This window comes from Plenodomus lingam, assembly GCF_022343315.1.
Source record: "Plenodomus lingam strain CAN1 chromosome Unknown contig_12, whole genome shotgun sequence".
Classification (NCBI taxonomy): domain Eukaryota; kingdom Fungi; phylum Ascomycota; class Dothideomycetes; order Pleosporales; family Leptosphaeriaceae; genus Plenodomus; species Plenodomus lingam.
The window spans coordinates 912,012-928,500 of record NW_027093930.1 but is presented as its reverse complement, the minus strand read 5'-3'; the positions used below and the strand labels follow the sequence as shown (position 1 = coordinate 928,500).

At 52.3% G+C, this 16,489-nt stretch overlaps 6 protein-coding genes across 6 annotated transcripts; 1 reads left to right on the top strand and 5 right to left on the bottom strand.

Moving 5' to 3' along the window:
• Positions 1-339: 339 nt before the first annotated feature.
• Positions 340-534, top strand: IAQ61_001538 (uncharacterized protein; the record flags this gene model as incomplete). Its single annotated transcript, XM_003839800.1, has 1 exon — positions 340-534. One exon carries the CDS (start codon positions 340-342, stop codon positions 532-534), a length of 195 nt encoding a protein of 64 aa, XP_003839848.1.
• An 821-nt stretch (positions 535-1,355) lies between these two features.
• IAQ61_001537 (uncharacterized protein) lies at positions 1,356-2,298 on the bottom strand (the record flags this gene model as incomplete). The annotated part of the gene is made up of 3 exons (XM_003839798.2): positions 1,356-1,549; positions 1,775-1,830; positions 2,156-2,298. Coding segments are annotated over 3 exons (393 nt in total), but the record flags the coding sequence as incomplete, so codon positions are not given.
• Positions 2,299-2,891: 593 nt separating this feature from the next.
• On the bottom strand, positions 2,892-5,575 carry IAQ61_001536 (uncharacterized protein; the record flags this gene model as incomplete). The annotated part of the gene is made up of 2 exons (XM_003839797.2): positions 2,892-5,384; positions 5,465-5,575. 2 exons carry the CDS (start codon positions 5,573-5,575, stop codon positions 2,892-2,894), a joined length of 2,604 nt encoding a protein of 867 aa, XP_003839845.2.
• Positions 5,576-6,328: 753 nt separating this feature from the next.
• On the bottom strand, positions 6,329-7,126 carry IAQ61_001535 (uncharacterized protein; the record flags this gene model as incomplete). Its single annotated transcript, XM_066095143.1, has 1 exon — positions 6,329-7,126. The coding sequence occupies one exon, from the start codon at positions 7,124-7,126 to the stop codon at positions 6,329-6,331; it is 798 nt and encodes a 265-aa protein (XP_065954991.1).
• Positions 7,127-7,741: 615 nt separating this feature from the next.
• IAQ61_001534 (uncharacterized protein) lies at positions 7,742-10,499 on the bottom strand (the record flags this gene model as incomplete). Its single annotated transcript, XM_003839796.2, has 3 exons — positions 9,512-10,499; positions 8,254-9,385; positions 7,742-8,206 (listed from the first exon to the last, which is right to left on the bottom strand). The coding sequence occupies exons 1-3, from the start codon at positions 10,096-10,098 to the stop codon at positions 7,742-7,744; spliced, it is 2,184 nt and encodes a 727-aa protein (XP_003839844.2). The 5' UTR covers positions 10,099-10,499.
• Positions 10,500-11,513: 1,014 nt separating this feature from the next.
• IAQ61_001533 (uncharacterized protein) lies at positions 11,514-15,720 on the bottom strand (the record flags this gene model as incomplete). The annotated part of the gene is made up of 2 exons (XM_003839794.2): positions 11,514-12,400; positions 12,467-15,720. The coding sequence occupies 2 exons, from the start codon at positions 15,718-15,720 to the stop codon at positions 11,644-11,646; spliced, it is 4,011 nt and encodes a 1,336-aa protein (XP_003839842.2). The 3' UTR covers positions 11,514-11,643.
• Positions 15,721-16,489: the final 769 nt, after the last annotated feature.

Below are 16,489 nucleotides of genomic sequence, written 5' to 3'. Positions count from 1 at the left end.
AGGAGGAGGAGGAGGAGGAGGAGGAGAGAGTGGGCGTGGGAGAGAGAGAGTTTTATGGATGTTTGGTTGCAGAGTGGGAGAGGGCGGGTGATGTGATTGGTCTTGCTCGCTCCTTCCTGATCCGGAGGAGTGGTGGAAGGGGCAGGGATTCGACGTCGGATCAGCCCAGTAGAGTAGAGTAGAGTAAAGTAGAGTAGAGTAGAGTACGGGTATGGAGGACGATGGAGGGGCTGACTATAGTATGTATCAAAAGGGGGGGGGGGCCATCTTACTCTACTAGACTCTCCCAAGGGCTTTGGGGCTGCCAGACAATAGGTGGGAGATGCGCAGAACTGCCAAATGGGTGTGTTTATCGCCGAGCGGGCGACAGGCTACTTCAAGCCTCGCCAAGATGCTAATGGCCGGTGGCAAGCGGGTGGCCGTCCATCTTGGAAGGCTATCAAGGCCGTCAAGAAGAGAGCTTGCACCGGCCAAGAGGAGTGGCGCCAATGGTTGCAGGTTGCAGGAGGATGGCTACTCAGCCGACCTGCCTGAATGGACGTGGTTGATTGATTTCCGGGCGACCGTACCGGAACCGTACCCGTACCATCACGATCGAATCATTTACTGATGTTGGGTTCACTATTGAACATGGAAGACTAACACTGACTGACTGACTGACTGACTGCTCCTCTCTGTCCCCTCTTTCCCCGCTCACCAACACGCCCTCTTGCACTTTGCCCTTTGCGCCTTCCACCTTGCACCTTGCGCCTTCCACCTTGCACCTTGCGCCTTCCACCTTGCACCTTGCGCCTTCCACCTTGCACCTTGCACCTTCCACCCTTCCAATCGTTCCTTCCCACCCCCCCACCCCCGCCAAGACACGCTAAGCAGCGCCTCCAACGTTGTGGTTTTCCTCCCGCGCCGCTTGCGTCTTACACGGAACACACGTGACATGCAACCATATCTCCAACATACAACACTACCACATATCACCACCATCCTAGTCTCCATGAACCCCCCAGCAAACACCAGTCTATAGATAGAAGACTGCGTGCTTTCCACGACCTTGCTTTCCATCTACCCACACATGCCTACCAGTACCTACTCTACCAAACAGTACCTATCAATAGCTCCTCTTCCACACCGCAGATACACCCATTTCTACCCCGTTCCAGAAGCCCCAACTGGCCCGATAGAACAGCAGTCCCAGTGGTGCATCCATCCACCCCACTGCTCAATCAATTCACCCTCCGGCGCCGACTCGTGTCGCTGGCGCTGGACGGACTGGAACTGGGCTAGGATACGAAAGTGGGGCCGCCCTCGTCGATTCTTAGCCCGACGAACAAGAGAATCGGCGGCAAAAGCTTGGACGGTTAGCCAATCCACTCCTCAGCTAGACTCTCATCCACAACTCGACTTCCTCTTGTTCTGTGTACAGTAACAGTGTGACCTGGGAAGGGGAGGGCGCCTGATGCTAAGTATTTTGTTGGTGTGCCGTTCGCCTTGCCATTGCTCTGGAATTCAGGCTGCCGGTCATCGTATCCATCCTTCTGATTCCCTCTCCCTCCTACACACACGCACACTCGCACACTCGCACACTCTCACACACATGTACACAATGTACACATACACTCAAACCCTAGCACACTTACGGTACCCTAACCATCCCCGACCCACGCCCCCAAAATGTCGTGATTGAAAAAAAAAAAATTCGCAACGACCACACACGTCCCTCTCGGCGCTGACCGACAGAGCGCACGGAAATTGGCGCCGTCGCGCCAAAGAGGCTTACCTCTCGAGCTATCACGCGCCAACCTTGCAGAAGACTTTGCCTCGAAAAAGCTTGCCCTGTTACTGTTTTATCGGCTTGCCACGCATCTGTCGCCTATGCTGCGGCACGGCAGCGCACATGATTTCCATTATCTTACAGGCAGTGATACAGTGATACCAACACGAGACACATGGACATGTGTGTGTGTGTGTGTGTGTGCAATATCCGCTGCTTCCCGTGCCTTGCCTGTATTTCCCTCGTCTTCTCTTCACATTTACCAACCACCACACCCACAAAGAAAAGACAAAACACAACCAACCCTCCCCCACCCTGGACCATGCACTGCGCATCATAGAACAGAGGAGACGGATCTAGTCGACATACCGAGGCTCACCCACTTACAGACTAGTCCCTTCCAAACTAGCCACACTTGGAGCTAGACGTGCAGACAAAGACACTCTCTGTGTGCGCACGTGCGCGTTTGCCTCTTTGGGCACTGTGGCCCTCTTCAATGTGACTGTAATTGTGGAGCTACATGTATCAGATCTACACATCTATGGATTTCAACCCGAACTGCTATAACACTATGCATGCGAGAAAGAAGAGGGAGAGTCAAGGATGATGATATACAAGGTATTGTGATGTGATGGTGGAGAGTAACATTAATCTCCATGTGCACCATGACTGTCCTGCAAGGTACTATAATATAACAGGATACAAAATATTCTATTCTCCAAAGGGCCTTGTACTCATGTTGCAAGGTGATGGTCCTGTTGTAGTACTACTGTGCAAATATTATACATTCATTACACACTACCCTCTATACTAGAAAGAGTAGTAATACATTATAACTGTGATTTTCAAGGTATCGTAATATAACCCTACAAAACAACTTTCCCTCTATATGCACCTTCACCTATATTCAAACGTACTAATACTATATTATAGTACTACCACACAACCATCACACATCACACATCACTCACACCCCACCCTCCATGTCAGAAATACTAGGGATACATAATACCCAAGATACTGTAATACAATACTATAAAACAACTTTCCCTCTACATGTATCTTCCCCTATATTCAAACGTACTATTATCAAATTACATTCCCACCACACAAACACCACACATCACTCACCCCCCAACCCCTCATGCCCAAACCCACACTTCCGATTCCTACACCCCGCACCTTGTCGACACTGCAAATTCTTCATCCAGCCTTTTCCTTTGGCCGCAGCCTGAGCCTGAGCCAAGATGTTGCTGGTGCGGTGGGGAGTAGAATGGGCAGTATCGCGCATTGTACCAAACTCCCCCACACGCCCATGTACATAGCGGCACGACGCACCGTTCTTGCAGCTTCCACGCTGGAAGAAGTGGCAGGGCTGGGGGGATGGTGGTGCGGGTGCAGAAGAAGGAGCAGGAGCAGGAGGATGCTTTGGATTTCTCTTACTTCCACCATCCAATGGACTGCGAGATGCAGTTATACCGGTACTACCTGTCAGCCCAGGACCAAGAGCAGCAGAAAAATCACCATCGCTGTGGGCGAATTTGCACGCAGAGCCGTGGACGCAGGCTTGGGTTTTGAAGAAGCGGCAGGTGGGTTGCGGGGTGGGCGTCGAGCTGGATGAGGGTCGTGTTGTGTTTGCTTTCTTTGCCGTCGGCGTTATGGGGACGGGGGTTGTGGGTGTGGAGTTTGCAGGGCGGGAATGGTTAGGAGTAGTGTTTTTGAGAAAGGGGGGTGTGGGTGTAGGAATTGTGCAATGGAGACTTTTAGGAGCAGTGGTCTTGAGAAAGGGATTTGAGGGTGAAGGATTCGTGGAATTCAGGCTTTTAGGAGTAGCGTTCGTGACAGAGAGATTCGTGCCCATGTGTGTATTCGACATTGACTTTTCCCCCGTCGCTGTCCTGACAAAGCCGTTCTTGGATGCAGGATTCGTGCGTGTGGAATTTGTCGGCGTAGAATTTGTAAGAAAGCGATTTGTCAAAAAGGGGTTTGGGGGTGTGGAGGCTTTGGGTATTGGACTTTTGGGCGTAGTCTTCGTGATGAACGGATTTTTGGGCGTAGTCTTCGTGATGAACGGATTTTTGGGTGTAGTATTCGTGATGAATGGATGCTTGGGCACGGGTTTTGTGACGAATGGATGCGGCATTGGACTCGTGACAAACGGATGCGGCGTAGGACTCGTGACAAACGGATTCTTGGGCGTGAGACCCGTGCATGAATTAGACAATCCTGACAGATCAATACCAGGCTTTGCTGGACTTTGTCTTGGATTTCGAATCTGTGCTTCTTTGGGAGAGGCTGGGTGGCCCCGTTTCTGTTCCTGTCTCCTTTCTACAACCAACTTTTCTTTCCTTTCTTCCATCGTCATAGCCAACTGCTGTGTCTTTTCTTGCCGTTCCCTTTCTTGCTGCTCCACCATCAACTGTTGTTTTCTTTCTGCTAACGCTGTAGCTAAACGTCGATTCATTTCTTGTCGTTTTGCTTCTTTTTCGTCCCTCTCCATAGCAAGCTTTTGTTCTTTTTCTTCTTGTTCCTTCTCTTCCTTATTTATAATTAATTGTCTCTTCTTTGCTTCCAACGCAATAGCTAATTGCTGTTTCTTTTCTTCCACTGCTATAGCTGACTGACGTTCCTTTTCTTGCCGTTGTTCTCTTTCTTGTCGTTCTTTTTCTTTCCTCTCTAATGTTAACTGCCGTTCCTTTTCTTCCTTTTCTAATGCCAACTGCCGTTTCTCCTTTTCTAACGCCGCAGCTAATTGCTGTTGCTGCTGTTTCTGTTCTTGTTGTTTCTTTTCTTCTTTCTCTACAGCTAACCGCCTTTCCATTTCCTGCCGCTCTCTCTCCTGCTGCTCTCTCTCCTGCCGCTCACTCTCCCCCTCCACACCCAACCGCCTCTTCTTCTCCCCCCTCTCCTCCACCGTCCCCCCCTCCAACCCCTCCAACCCCCACCCCCTCAAAACCTTCAACCCCGCCACCCAACCCCACTCTCCCTCCCACTCCTCTCCCCCAAACCCCCCCTCCACCTCCAACACCCCCTTCACCTCCTCAACCTCCGGAACCAAATGCCCAAGCGCATGATACGCGCTATCCCGCTCCCCCGCTGCCTCTTTGATGCAGGCGGCCCAGTAGCGTAGACCGGACAGGCGGAGAGGCGTGTAAGGTAGAATATTTCTGAGCGAGGGGTTAGCAGCGGCGTCACCCATACCAGAAAAAAGTAAACCATGCATCCCCACAACCAACCCATAAACTGCAAAAACAACCTCATCCAGCTCCGCCCCAACACCCCGACGCATAGGCACAAGTCGCGTCAGCTCATCCAGCTGTACACTTAGTCTGCGATGTGTATGCGTTAGGAGATTGAGGGCCGGTGTCTCAGGGGTATCAGATGTATGCTGTATTTTGTAAATGCCAGCGATAAGGCCAATCACCGCGTCTTTATTCCCATTTCCTTCTTCTTTGCCTTTTACTTTCCCTCCCCTGACACTCACACCCTCGCTCAGCGCACTAAACATCCCGCCCAAAACTTCCCTCCATGCCTGTGCCTCACGCGTCCCAAGGGCGTGCAGCCCGGTCCTGCGGCGCCGTGCTGTGTAACGGGCAAGGCAGAGCGCGGCTTGGAACTGTGGGGGTGGGGTTAGTTTGTGTGAATGCGAATGTACGCGACTGGGGACGTGAGAGTTGAAGTACGGGGTATACTTACCTGGGGGTTGTAGGCTGCGTGCGGGGTTTGTATTGGGCTTGGGAAGCGGGGACCGGGGATAGAGGGGGAGGGTGGGGATTTGCGCTTGCGGGATGGTGGGAGGTTGGACATGGTAGTGGTGGTGGTGTGAGTATCTCTGTGATTGTAAGTTGGAATAGTTGTAAATCTCAATCTTCGTAGAAATCCTCGCAGTATAGCTCTCTCCGATAGTATCCAAATCGTCGTAGTACACCAACAAAATTAATATTCGCAAAACTTGAAACTTTGTACAGTAAACCTGCAACATGAAAAGGGAACATTGTCCCCAAGACTTATCACGGACGCTCACGCTCGTGAAAGCAACAGCATACTCGAAGCGGGACAAAGAAACGATCTCGAGGACAAAGACAAAGACCGCGATCTCAAGTGATAAAGGGGGGAAAAGGGTCAAGGACAAAGTCGAGAGGCACTTGGGAAGCGTGAAGGACGGGGACAAAGGCATTGTTGGGGTGCTTTGTAGCTGTAGAGGCGTCAAGATGAGAACGAGGACAAGAACGAGAATCAGAACGAGGATGAGATCTCACACGAGATCTCACACAACTCTGTACAGAGTCAATGCTTAGAAAAAACCAGACATGAAGGAAAAAAGGTACAAGCCAAACCCAACCAAATCAAGCCCCCCAACTTTTTTATTATATTTTTGCTCGTGACAAAGACGTATAGCATAGCACAGTGCCATACCCATACCTTCATCGACTATACTCCCCCCAACCCACAACTCCCAAAACACCTGCCCCTTCTCACGCGCACAATGCACCCCCCGAAATCCCATCCTAGCATTCATTTTTTCATGCAAACCAAAAAAGAAAAAAGAAAATGTCAACGTCAAACCACCCTCCCCTTCTCGCTCAACATCTGCAATCTCTCAGGCGTCACCACACTCAGCGCCATCGCCCCACCAATCACAATGCCCAGCAGCAGCACCAGCATCAGCTGCATCGGGTCGGGATTGGCATTCTTCTTCGAGCGCTGGGAGCCGGGGGCATAAGCGCCCACCATCTTCTTGAGCGGCTTGATGCCGTGTTTCTGCGCAAACTCGTAGCCACGCTTCATGCCGGGCAAGCCATCGATGCTGAGCTGGGACTTGTAAGCCCAGTAGTAATCCATATTCTCTGCCTCGTTGCCGGCGAGGAATTTGGCCTCTTTGTTGCGGAAGAAGGAGTTGAGGATGTCGCGGTGGCCCTTGAATTCGTAGAGGGGCACGGAGAAGCCGCAGGAGGTGCCGCATTGGTGGACGTTAACGAGGATGATGGAGCGCGCACCCGGGATGACGGTGACTTTGTGTTTGGCGATGAAGGGCTCCCATTCCGGCGAGCCGTTCTCAATCGGCCGGCCGTCGCCCCAGATGCGGACGATCCGGGGTGGGCCGTCAAAGGCCATGAACATGACGCAGATGCGACCATTGCCCGGTTCGTGGAGGTGGGCGTGGGTTTCTACACCGCTACCGGTAAGGTCCATGTACCAAAATGTCCGTGAGTCGACGATGCCGAAATTCTGCCCGCCTTTGGGGGAGATGTTGATGTGGCCATCGCCAGAGAGAGGTGCGGTCCCGACCCAGAGCATTTGCTGTTCTTTGATCCATGGGACGAGCGAGTCGGGAATGGTCTCGTAGTAGACCCCCATGTTGCGTAGGAGTCTCGAACGAAGCGCGGTGTTGAGTAGGATTGGTGCAATGTCTTGCAATGTTAGGTTCGGCGGGATTTGCACCTGGAAGCATGAACTTTGCGGCTTACAAGACCAACCCGATGTCGATACAAGCGTTGTATTAAGGCCAGCCTCCTGGAGCCGAACGTACCAGATGTCTTGGCTCAGCCGCAGATACGCAGCCAGCTGCCAGTGTCGACGTGTGCTGCGGAAGCGGATGGATGCGGCTAACGCTGTATCCTCTGATGCAATTTTTCAGATGATCTGGTAGCTTGCGGGGGAGTAAACACTTTGAATTGTGTCCGTGTTGACGGCCAGCAAGGTCGCGGGAAGCTCTGCCTACAATGGTGAGATGTTGGGAGAGCCAAGGATGTGGGGGAACTAACGGCCCGATTAGGCTGACTACATATGTGGTCGGGGCGATTGAACAGGCGACACCCAGTTCCGGTCATGTGAAACTGACCGATGGACCGTCGCAAGACGATCAGATTGCTGGGCAACGGAAGGGGGAGCACCGCGGGAAGATCGGGACGCCTGGATACGATGGCGTGAGTTGCTCTTGAAAGCTAACGCCGGCGTAGTGGCACAAGCTCTCTACTGGTACCCGACTCCAACTTCGCCAGGAAAGCTCGCCCAAAAGTCCTGGGTTGCATTCGTAATCATCTCGTCCAGTTCTGCATTTGACAGGTCAAAGTGATCCATGTTGAATGCATCGTCGGCCTCTAACGGGGGTATCGCGTTGGGCGAAGTCCAGGGGTAGCTTGTTGAGTGAGTATTGGGCGAAGGGGCTGTTGTTGGAGGGCTCGTGAGCGATTGATAAGCGTACTTGGGATTCCCGGCTTGCTGCTGCTCGGGCTGCTGTGTGGACTGCAGGCTGGCAGAGACCACTCCCTGGTCCTGCTCCTTGGTCGAATCATTGGGCTTCTGCACCGGCGAAGGCTGCAGAGCGCCATAGTCAATCATGGCACGTCGTAGAGCCTGGCGTTCCTCTGGAGAAGCAGGAGCGTCTTGACCCAGGACAGAGCGATAGTACGCCTGCATGCGCTTGATTGTTTCAAACTGTTGTCATTAGCTCAGGTAAGGGCCACAGGATGCGATCCACTCACCCATGTTGCGGCCATGGGCCATTGCGTCTTCATCTCGCGCAAAAAAGCACAGCCTTGGACTACGCACTCTCTTGCCTTTTCCCGCCAGTGAGGTTCATCGTCGCTACTGCTGAGATTGAAGGAATACAGCATGACACCGACGGCGGTATATATCGTGAATCCGATCCAAGGGACCAGGCCGCGGAGGAAATAAACACCAAATGTACGCATTTCCTCGAGCATCTCCAAGACCATGGCCGAGTCCTTGAGCAGATTTCTGCGTGAAGACTTTTGCCAATCTCTCCACATTTGTCGGTGTTCGTCATACGAGTCAGGCGTCTCTTCGGCAATGGCGCCATTGAGTTGCGGCCCCAGCACGGGCAAATAGGCGCGGTGGAGGAACATGTAGCTCATAAAGTAGATGCAGTGCATGTAGCAGTATGCCTGGCCCTGATCGCAAGCGTTGTGGCTGTGCAGCGTGAAGAGGTCGTACTGCAGCCGTTGTGGTAGCGAGTGCTTCCAGCCTTCGAGTTCATGTATGAGCTGCTGGAATTGCGAGGCAGAAGACCATGGGAGCTCCGTTTTGAAGTCCTCGGAGCAGGCCCAGCGCGCAACCTTGCCCCAAATGTTGGCCGCGCGCATGCTGTAGCCAATAATGCCAATCTGGCCCATGGGCAGCGCGACCTGAGGCAAGCGCGTGGATCGGTCCAGCTGCTCTGTGCAAATGGGCTCTCCAAACACAAAGTTCTCCCTCTCGCAGGGCAGCTGGATGGACATGTCGGCAGCCGTGAGGGACCTCTTGCGGCCCCTGCCGCCACTGAGGAGCGAGTCCATGAGGAAGCAGGTCCAGGCAGTCCGGCGACGCACTTCAGCCTCGATAAATTCCTCGCGCGTAGGGGCCCGGTTGCGCGGCGGCTTGGGCTCCTGCGTCAAGTTCATGACCTCGACCAGGCGGATAGCCATGCCCAAGTAGATCCAGGCCCTCCGACCATTGCCCGCGCCCCAGTCATGGCCCGTCAACATCAAGAGGGCCTGCACGCGGCTGATGGAGGGCGTCTCCAGGTCGGATTGCAGGATACGGCGGGCGTGGGCGGCGTAGGCATTGCTGGCCTCGGTCTGGGAGGCAAAAGGGGCGGGGGGTTCGCTGACGAATCTGGTGGTAGTGATTGGCAGTGTAAGTGAGTGATGCAGGGTGGGGGGATGAGCACAAAGAGAAGCAGATCGTGACAATAGAACAGAACATGAGACGATGAGATGAGAGTGCGATTAGAAAACATACCGTATGGCCAGCGCGAGCATAGCCCAGACCATCCATGGCTCGAGCGTGCGGTCGCGTATGCGCAGCAACAGGGTCGGGGTATGGTGGAAGCTCCATTTGTAGGAGCAGCGCAGATAGCTGTTCTTGACCTCGTCCGTCAACAGGTCAAAGGGATCCACGCCGTCGAGCAGCAGATGATGCTGCTGGGGCGACAATGCCGCGTTCGGCGAAAGCGCGTAGGCAGCGGCACTGGGACTGAGGCCGGTCGGCAGAGCTGCGTCATTGCGGCGATATAGGGCGTCGTGGGGCGCTACTGTTGCTGCTACTGTTGTCGCAATCGTCGTCGTCGTCGTCGTCGTCGTCGCCTGCTTGGTTGGGTGGTTGGATACGTGGGTCGGCAGCTGTGATGGGCGTGGCGTGTCTCCTCCGCTCTCTGACAGTGGCCGTGGACGTTTGGGCTTGCGATGGATGGCACTCGTGCCCGGGGCTGGGAACTGACACTGTTCTGCCCGCCCGCTCTGCCGGCAACGATCGCACGGGGGCACATCGCTGTGGATGCACTTTTGTTTGGCGCAACGACAGGACACACACGCCACGGGATTGCGCATGGTGGCGAGGGTTGGATTGTCGGCGATGCGGTGCGGTACGGTGCGATGCGATGCGATGCGATATCAAAGCCGCAGGGGGACAGGACGTCCGATATGAGAGCGACTTGCAGCCTCGCACGCCTCACACGCCTTGCACGCCTCCGACGCCCTCGCTCCCATGTTGGGCCAGGCGGCCTTTGACTTCTTGGTCGTCTGCACCGGCCGCGTTGCGCCGTCGTGCCGGGGTGCAGCCTGGCCACCACCCGTACACTCAGTCTCGATTGCATGGGCCCTGTAAGCTTGGCTGTTGACTGTGTGTTGGTGTGTTGTACGGAGTAGTAGGTGCCGGTTCCTAGGTATTCCAACGAGGTATGCCCGAAATGGGGGGGGAGTGTCTCTGTGTCTGTGTGTCTCTGTACAAGTACTCTAAGTCTATTGAGCTGGGCTTACCATGTTTGATCGCCATGCTCACATACCACCTCCGGCATTTGTGTTCTTCGGTGGTCGCGGCTACAAGAACAAAGGAAACGGCAATTGGTACCGTGCAGTGTGTAGGTAGCTTGCAAAAGGACTGAAGTCTGAACGGCTCTATTAGACAGCCAACCCACATATGCACCCAGCCATCCAGCTACACGGTATGTTCCTTTATCGTTCAACCACCATGACCATTCCCTCATACCGACTTGCGACTGGAGTTGTATACACCGTAACCAGTCCATCCGAGCAAGTGGTCGTCTACACATGTACCGAGAAGGCCGAGATCGCAGGTACACAGTTCCCAACACAGTTAGCACCCGGTATAATACACGGAACTGCCCGGCATCCGAGCCAATCATCCACCCCTGCAGTTACCATACAAGACCAGCTGTACCAGCACAAATGGAGACCCCATCGGCCCCACTTCCTTCCCCGGACTCGACTCCGATCGTCTCACCGTGCATGGCGCTAGGCCTCGTTCAGCCCTAGCTTCAAACCTCCAACAACTCAACCTTTTGTTTTTCTCGCGTCGATAGGTATGGCCGAGGAGCTATCCATCCTGCAGAGCGATGTCGCTGCCCTTCTCTTTGTTGCCATCTTCTTTTCTTCTTCTTCGTAGCTAGGCAAGTTAGGCCCTGAACACCCTTTGCTCGTGCACTATCTCAACTCAAAAAAATACCGTAAAGAGACCCTCTCTGTGTTCTTTGTTTTGCACGCCGTCGCCAGCTCCGTCTAGCGTTAGCAAGTCGTTCATATCATGGAAGAAAAGAGGAAAGAAAGGAAAAGAAAAAAACGTCCCATGGTGATCAACACAGTCCTTAACAAGTAGTGGGTCTATGACCACACGACAAACACAAACAACAGCATGACTATGCTAGATGGGCCATCCCCATGCGGTAACCAAGCGTACATTCTCGCTCCAACCCACCCTCTACAAACCAAGCCCGAGTCAACCCCCCCCCCCCCCCCCCACTTCCTCAAAGCATTCCACACTCAAACCCATGCACGTAGATCATCGTCCAAAGGAATCTAAACCCCCAACAAAAAAAAGAAGCAGTAGTAAAACTGCATCCTCCAGCACCACCAAACCTACTCAATCTTCCCATACACCTTCGGCTCCCAGGAGATGAAGCTCCCAGGGAAATGGCCAACACCAATGCGTTCAAAAGATGAAGAATCGGGACCATCCATGCGCTTAACAAGCACGACAAAATGAGTATTCGTCTCCGTCTCCGTCGCTGATTGTGTCTGCTTCTCCGTGCCTACAATGAAGCACATGACTTCCTCATTCACCGGCCACGATTGCCCATCATCAAACGAGATCATCGCCTTCTCCTTGTTGGCATTGCTGCCAATGGGGAGCACAGGAAACACATCAACGAACAAGGCGTTGGTCTCGCTGCGATTACTAGTCTTGAGCCAGGAAGATTGAGCACGATTGGCAAAGGGAAGATGGACGGACGAGTTCCATTCTACTTTGCCGCCGGCTGGTTCAAGGAAAGAAATGGCGCCGTGATAAGCCAACCAGGACCAAGTGGGTGGTAGGCGTTTGGTATGGGCTCCCGCCGCTATCTTCTCCAGCGCTTGTGATCCAGCTCTTTGCCATAGGAGACACCGGCCCCAGAAGGCCTTGAACATTCCAGCCAGACTGATTGTTTTGAACGCGGCAGTCAAACGATGCATCAGGCCATCAATAGCAATGGGCTTGTCTTCACGGTGGGAAAACTCGAGCTTGGAGTACATTTCGAACAGCCGGGTGAAGAGATGGATTTGCGATCCCCTTGTGCTGTTCTCGCGAATCGTGTAGTTTGGGAAGATCGGGTCTCCCAAGAAGGCGACTTCGTCACTAAATCCACGGCCCGCGGTTAGCTCGGCTTTCGCTCTTCACAGGGAAATCTCTGCTAATACACACTTTTTCAGCTTTGCAAGCGTTTCACAGCGGATTCCATCACCGCACTCAAAGTACATCTGGTTTCGGGTAAAGAATATCGTTCGTCGTGCCAATGCACGTTCTTGCAGTACCCAACCACGTCGATTCAGTGGACTCTGGAGAACGTCTCGTTCAAAGTCATTGGTAACACTTGATAAATACGTCCCTTGCTGGTAGATCGTTTTCGTTTGCTTCTTCCTAAGGAACCCGTCCGAGCGACCGTCAGCATCGCAGGCGGCGATGACGCAGTATGCGTTACTGAATATGTCTTGCATGGTGTCTGCTTCATCATTGAAATCTCCGTCCGGCCCTTGTAGAATGCAAAGCGAATCGATCCAAAGGTAGTCGCATTTAAGCACGTCTGCTACAGAAATGGCGTTTTGAAAACTTTTGGGGAGACCTTTGGTGATCAATTTATTCTTGCGTTTCTCCACATTCCCAAGAGTAGTAACAGCGTCCGTGGGCATGTTCCCCCATCGGTGCGAGAATGCAATATAGCGGAGATCTTGAATGTCTTTGGGATCCAAGTCTCTGGTCTCCACAAGCTTCGGTTTTTTCTGTGATCTTACATGAATCAGCCGTTTGGGCAATTTGGTCTGCGCAACGTTGGGTTGACACGATTGAGAATGTGCCTCATCGCATGTATGTACCCACGCTCTCAGCAGTTTGACGAATCCGTCGTCAGAATTGTAATTCAATTCGGAAGGAGGAGCGAGCAATGTAGGAGCACCAATAGGAATGTCCTTGTGGGCTGAGCTTGCATCTAAATCGAGATTAAATATGAAGCTCAACAGACAGGTGAACAGGTCGTACTCACTTGTCGAGATTTGACAAAGTCTAAGTAGTTTCCTTCCCGTATCTTTCATGACAAAGCAATCGTCAGAACGTTCCAGAACTATATGACCATTTTTTGTGAGCTCTGTCGACTGAAGCGTACTGTGGACAAGTTCACATATATCACACTCCTCATCCCCTGCATTATTTACGAGATGGTCAACGGCAAACGATAATTTTTCGGATAGAACGTCGACGCCATCGCAATCAGGGCATTTATCTGGTTGTGTGTCCGAAAACTGGCGGTCCCGAAGGATAGTGTCCACGAAGCTGTCGTCACCACAAGTGATCCATCCATCTCCTAATGTGTTGGTGTATACTCGCTGCTGGGCAATTATAGTTGCTCGGCCATGACGTCTCCTGTGGTCTCGATCTTCTGCATCGCGAGGAGATAAAGATGAGCCCGTCTTGCTGATTGAAGTAGGTGGCATAATCAACTCTGTCTTCGGCGGTAGAGCCATAGTCCGATCTTTCCCACTGAACAGATAATTTTTATCACGTCCTGCATGATCCAAAATTCGCTTGAGCTCTTTTCTCATATCTGAGGCATTGGTCCGGAATCCTGGCGAGTATATCTCGGAATGGCGGGGCAATTTGATTTTGAGTAACCGATCCTTCACAAGCCTGATCAGATCTCCAATGGCACCTTCACGTTCGGGATCTGTTTCCAAGATATTTTTCATCCATGCTGAAGCTGCCTGTGATACTTGATACCCCTCACCAGGTTGTTTCCTCCAGTAGGGTGTCGCGGCCTGTTCACCAGACCCCAGGTCATTCGCGCGCAGGAATTCTTCAATAGATTCTTTGCCGTAGAGGAGCCACAATACAGTCTCAAAGATGACACAGCCCATTGACCAAACATCAAATAGACGCGAAATCTTTCCCTGGGCCTGCACATGGACTTCGTCAATCAAATCCGGTGGTTCGTACCAAATAGTTCTCCACGGTTCCTTCTCCTTTGTAGTCCGTAATTCAGTTTTGAGGGAGTGCTGTTGAGCTCTGCCTAGATCAGCAAGCTTGAGGGTACCCAGCCAAACATCTTCTTTCCCCCCCTTGAATCGCAGAATGTTCTCGGTCTTGATATCTCCGTGGCGCCAGTTGTCAGATGTCATCGTGGTAAGCCTACGGTGGTTTGCGGTAGGCATATCTCCCGTGGAAGGAGTCACAGATACTTCAGGCAGTCCCCGATCGTGTTCCCGCATATCTTCTGGTTCTTGAACGAGATCCCTGATGGGTAATGAGATTTGGGGTAGCTGCATAGTTGATAAGTGTCCGAAGTCGGAGATAGGGTCAATTCCCGTTGGTGAAGACTCTCGTGATCTCTGTGGGGAGCCGCATTGGCTCCGACCAGATGATCTGGACGAGGAAGTATGCATATACTCAAGTGCATCGGCGAGTCCATGCAACTGCTCGAGCATCTCCAACATGCGTTCGCGACTTTGTTTGACATTTATACCAATCTGAGAATCAGGATTAGCCTCCCAAAAGCTGTGAAGGCTGCCGCCATCTGCCCATTCTAGGACAAGATGATAATTGTCGTTGTGTTGATGATACGTCGCTACTTGCCGAACTGCTGCGATGCCTCGGATGAATTGTCGATTGGCATCATCCAACTGCTGGTAGGCTTTGGCCTCACGGCGCCACTCTTTCTCAATGTCATATCTTGGCTCTGGGATTTGCTTGAGCGACTTTAGCGCGACTCTGATTGTATCTTCTTTGGTTTTGATTTTGGTCTGGTGCTTGGCTAACATGCGGACGCAAAACACTTCGCTGAAATGGCCGTCCCCCGGGCCTTCGGTTGTATCTCTCTCCGTGAATGGCAGGAATTGATGAGCATTGATTTCGTAGATGAATTGATCAACCCTGAATATCGGCAATAAGAAATGCCAGCGTTTCTCACTGAAAGTTTCGAGCTCAGTTGTGTCCCAAGGCATGTTCGCTGGAAAATAGTGTTTGCAATCGTGCTCCGTGTCTGTACACTGTGGCCCACAAAGCTGCAAAACTTTCGAGACTCTTTCGTATTTTGTTTGATCTAGAATATCGTCCCCAAATTTTGTTTTCCGAAACCACTCGATAGCTTGTCGCCGGCGGCCACATTCGGTGAAGACCAATTGCAATATGGCAAAACATTTGCAGGCGCGCTCGAGAATGAAGGTGACGAGTCCCATATCTTTCAATCCTCCAAGTGCACACTGGACAGTCTCGGCGGTGAGTAGCTGATCAAGTTGTTTGTCCGGCATATAAGTGCCCTCAGGATTGAGACCAATCGGATTATCCTTGATAACTTTCGCAATCTTGTTCCGGAGGTGGTTGGATTCAACTGAGCCGGCCTGTCTCTGGTTCATTCTGCACTTCCCAACCGTGGGGAAAGTGATTACCATTTGCGATTCTGTGTGAGTCATGGCGGAGTATCTTGTGGTCGTCGACAAATTCATCACTCTGTTCCAACATGATTAGAACGTTCCTGTAAAAGATGCGCCAGATGACATAGGAGCGAGTGTAATATATCATTCAATCTGATTGAACATGGAGCATACAGTGGATGGCCGGCATTGGCTAGCATCGCAAATGACCGGTCAACCGCCTCAGCAAGAATACACTTTATGGGACTTTCATCTCCTCAAGGCTGTAGTGAATGCACCGTGATTGGTATGAGTACCAAGTAGCTGTGGTGCTGCGCCGCATGTAGGCGAACAGGTATGCATGTAAGACTGATTGCGATATGCGCCATACAATGCAATAAGATGGATGCAATCTAGTCAAGAGTCCTTCTTGTTCTGTTTCGATCCTTGTCGGGTTGCAGTGTGATGCTCGCGGCACACTTGCGCCACTATGGCCAGTACCATATCATGCTGTGTGTGTGTATCTTTCTCCCTGGACTGGCTTGGGGTTCGAAGTCGGAATCTGATAGGCTAGTAATGCAAATAGATAGCGCATTCTGAAATGTATGCTCTGGCATCAAGGATTCGTCCACTGTTCGGGTACCGGTAGACATCCGAACGTTCCAGCTTGACGACACATCGGCTGTTTCGATCGGCCAGGCAGAGATCTCGGTTCTCCTATCTCCGGCTGCAACGACTCAGCAGACGGCTCTTCTCGCCTGTGGACTTTTTTTTTTCAGCATGATGCACCTCCAAGCTGCCTTGCTATAGGGTGGAAGAGGAGCCGGAT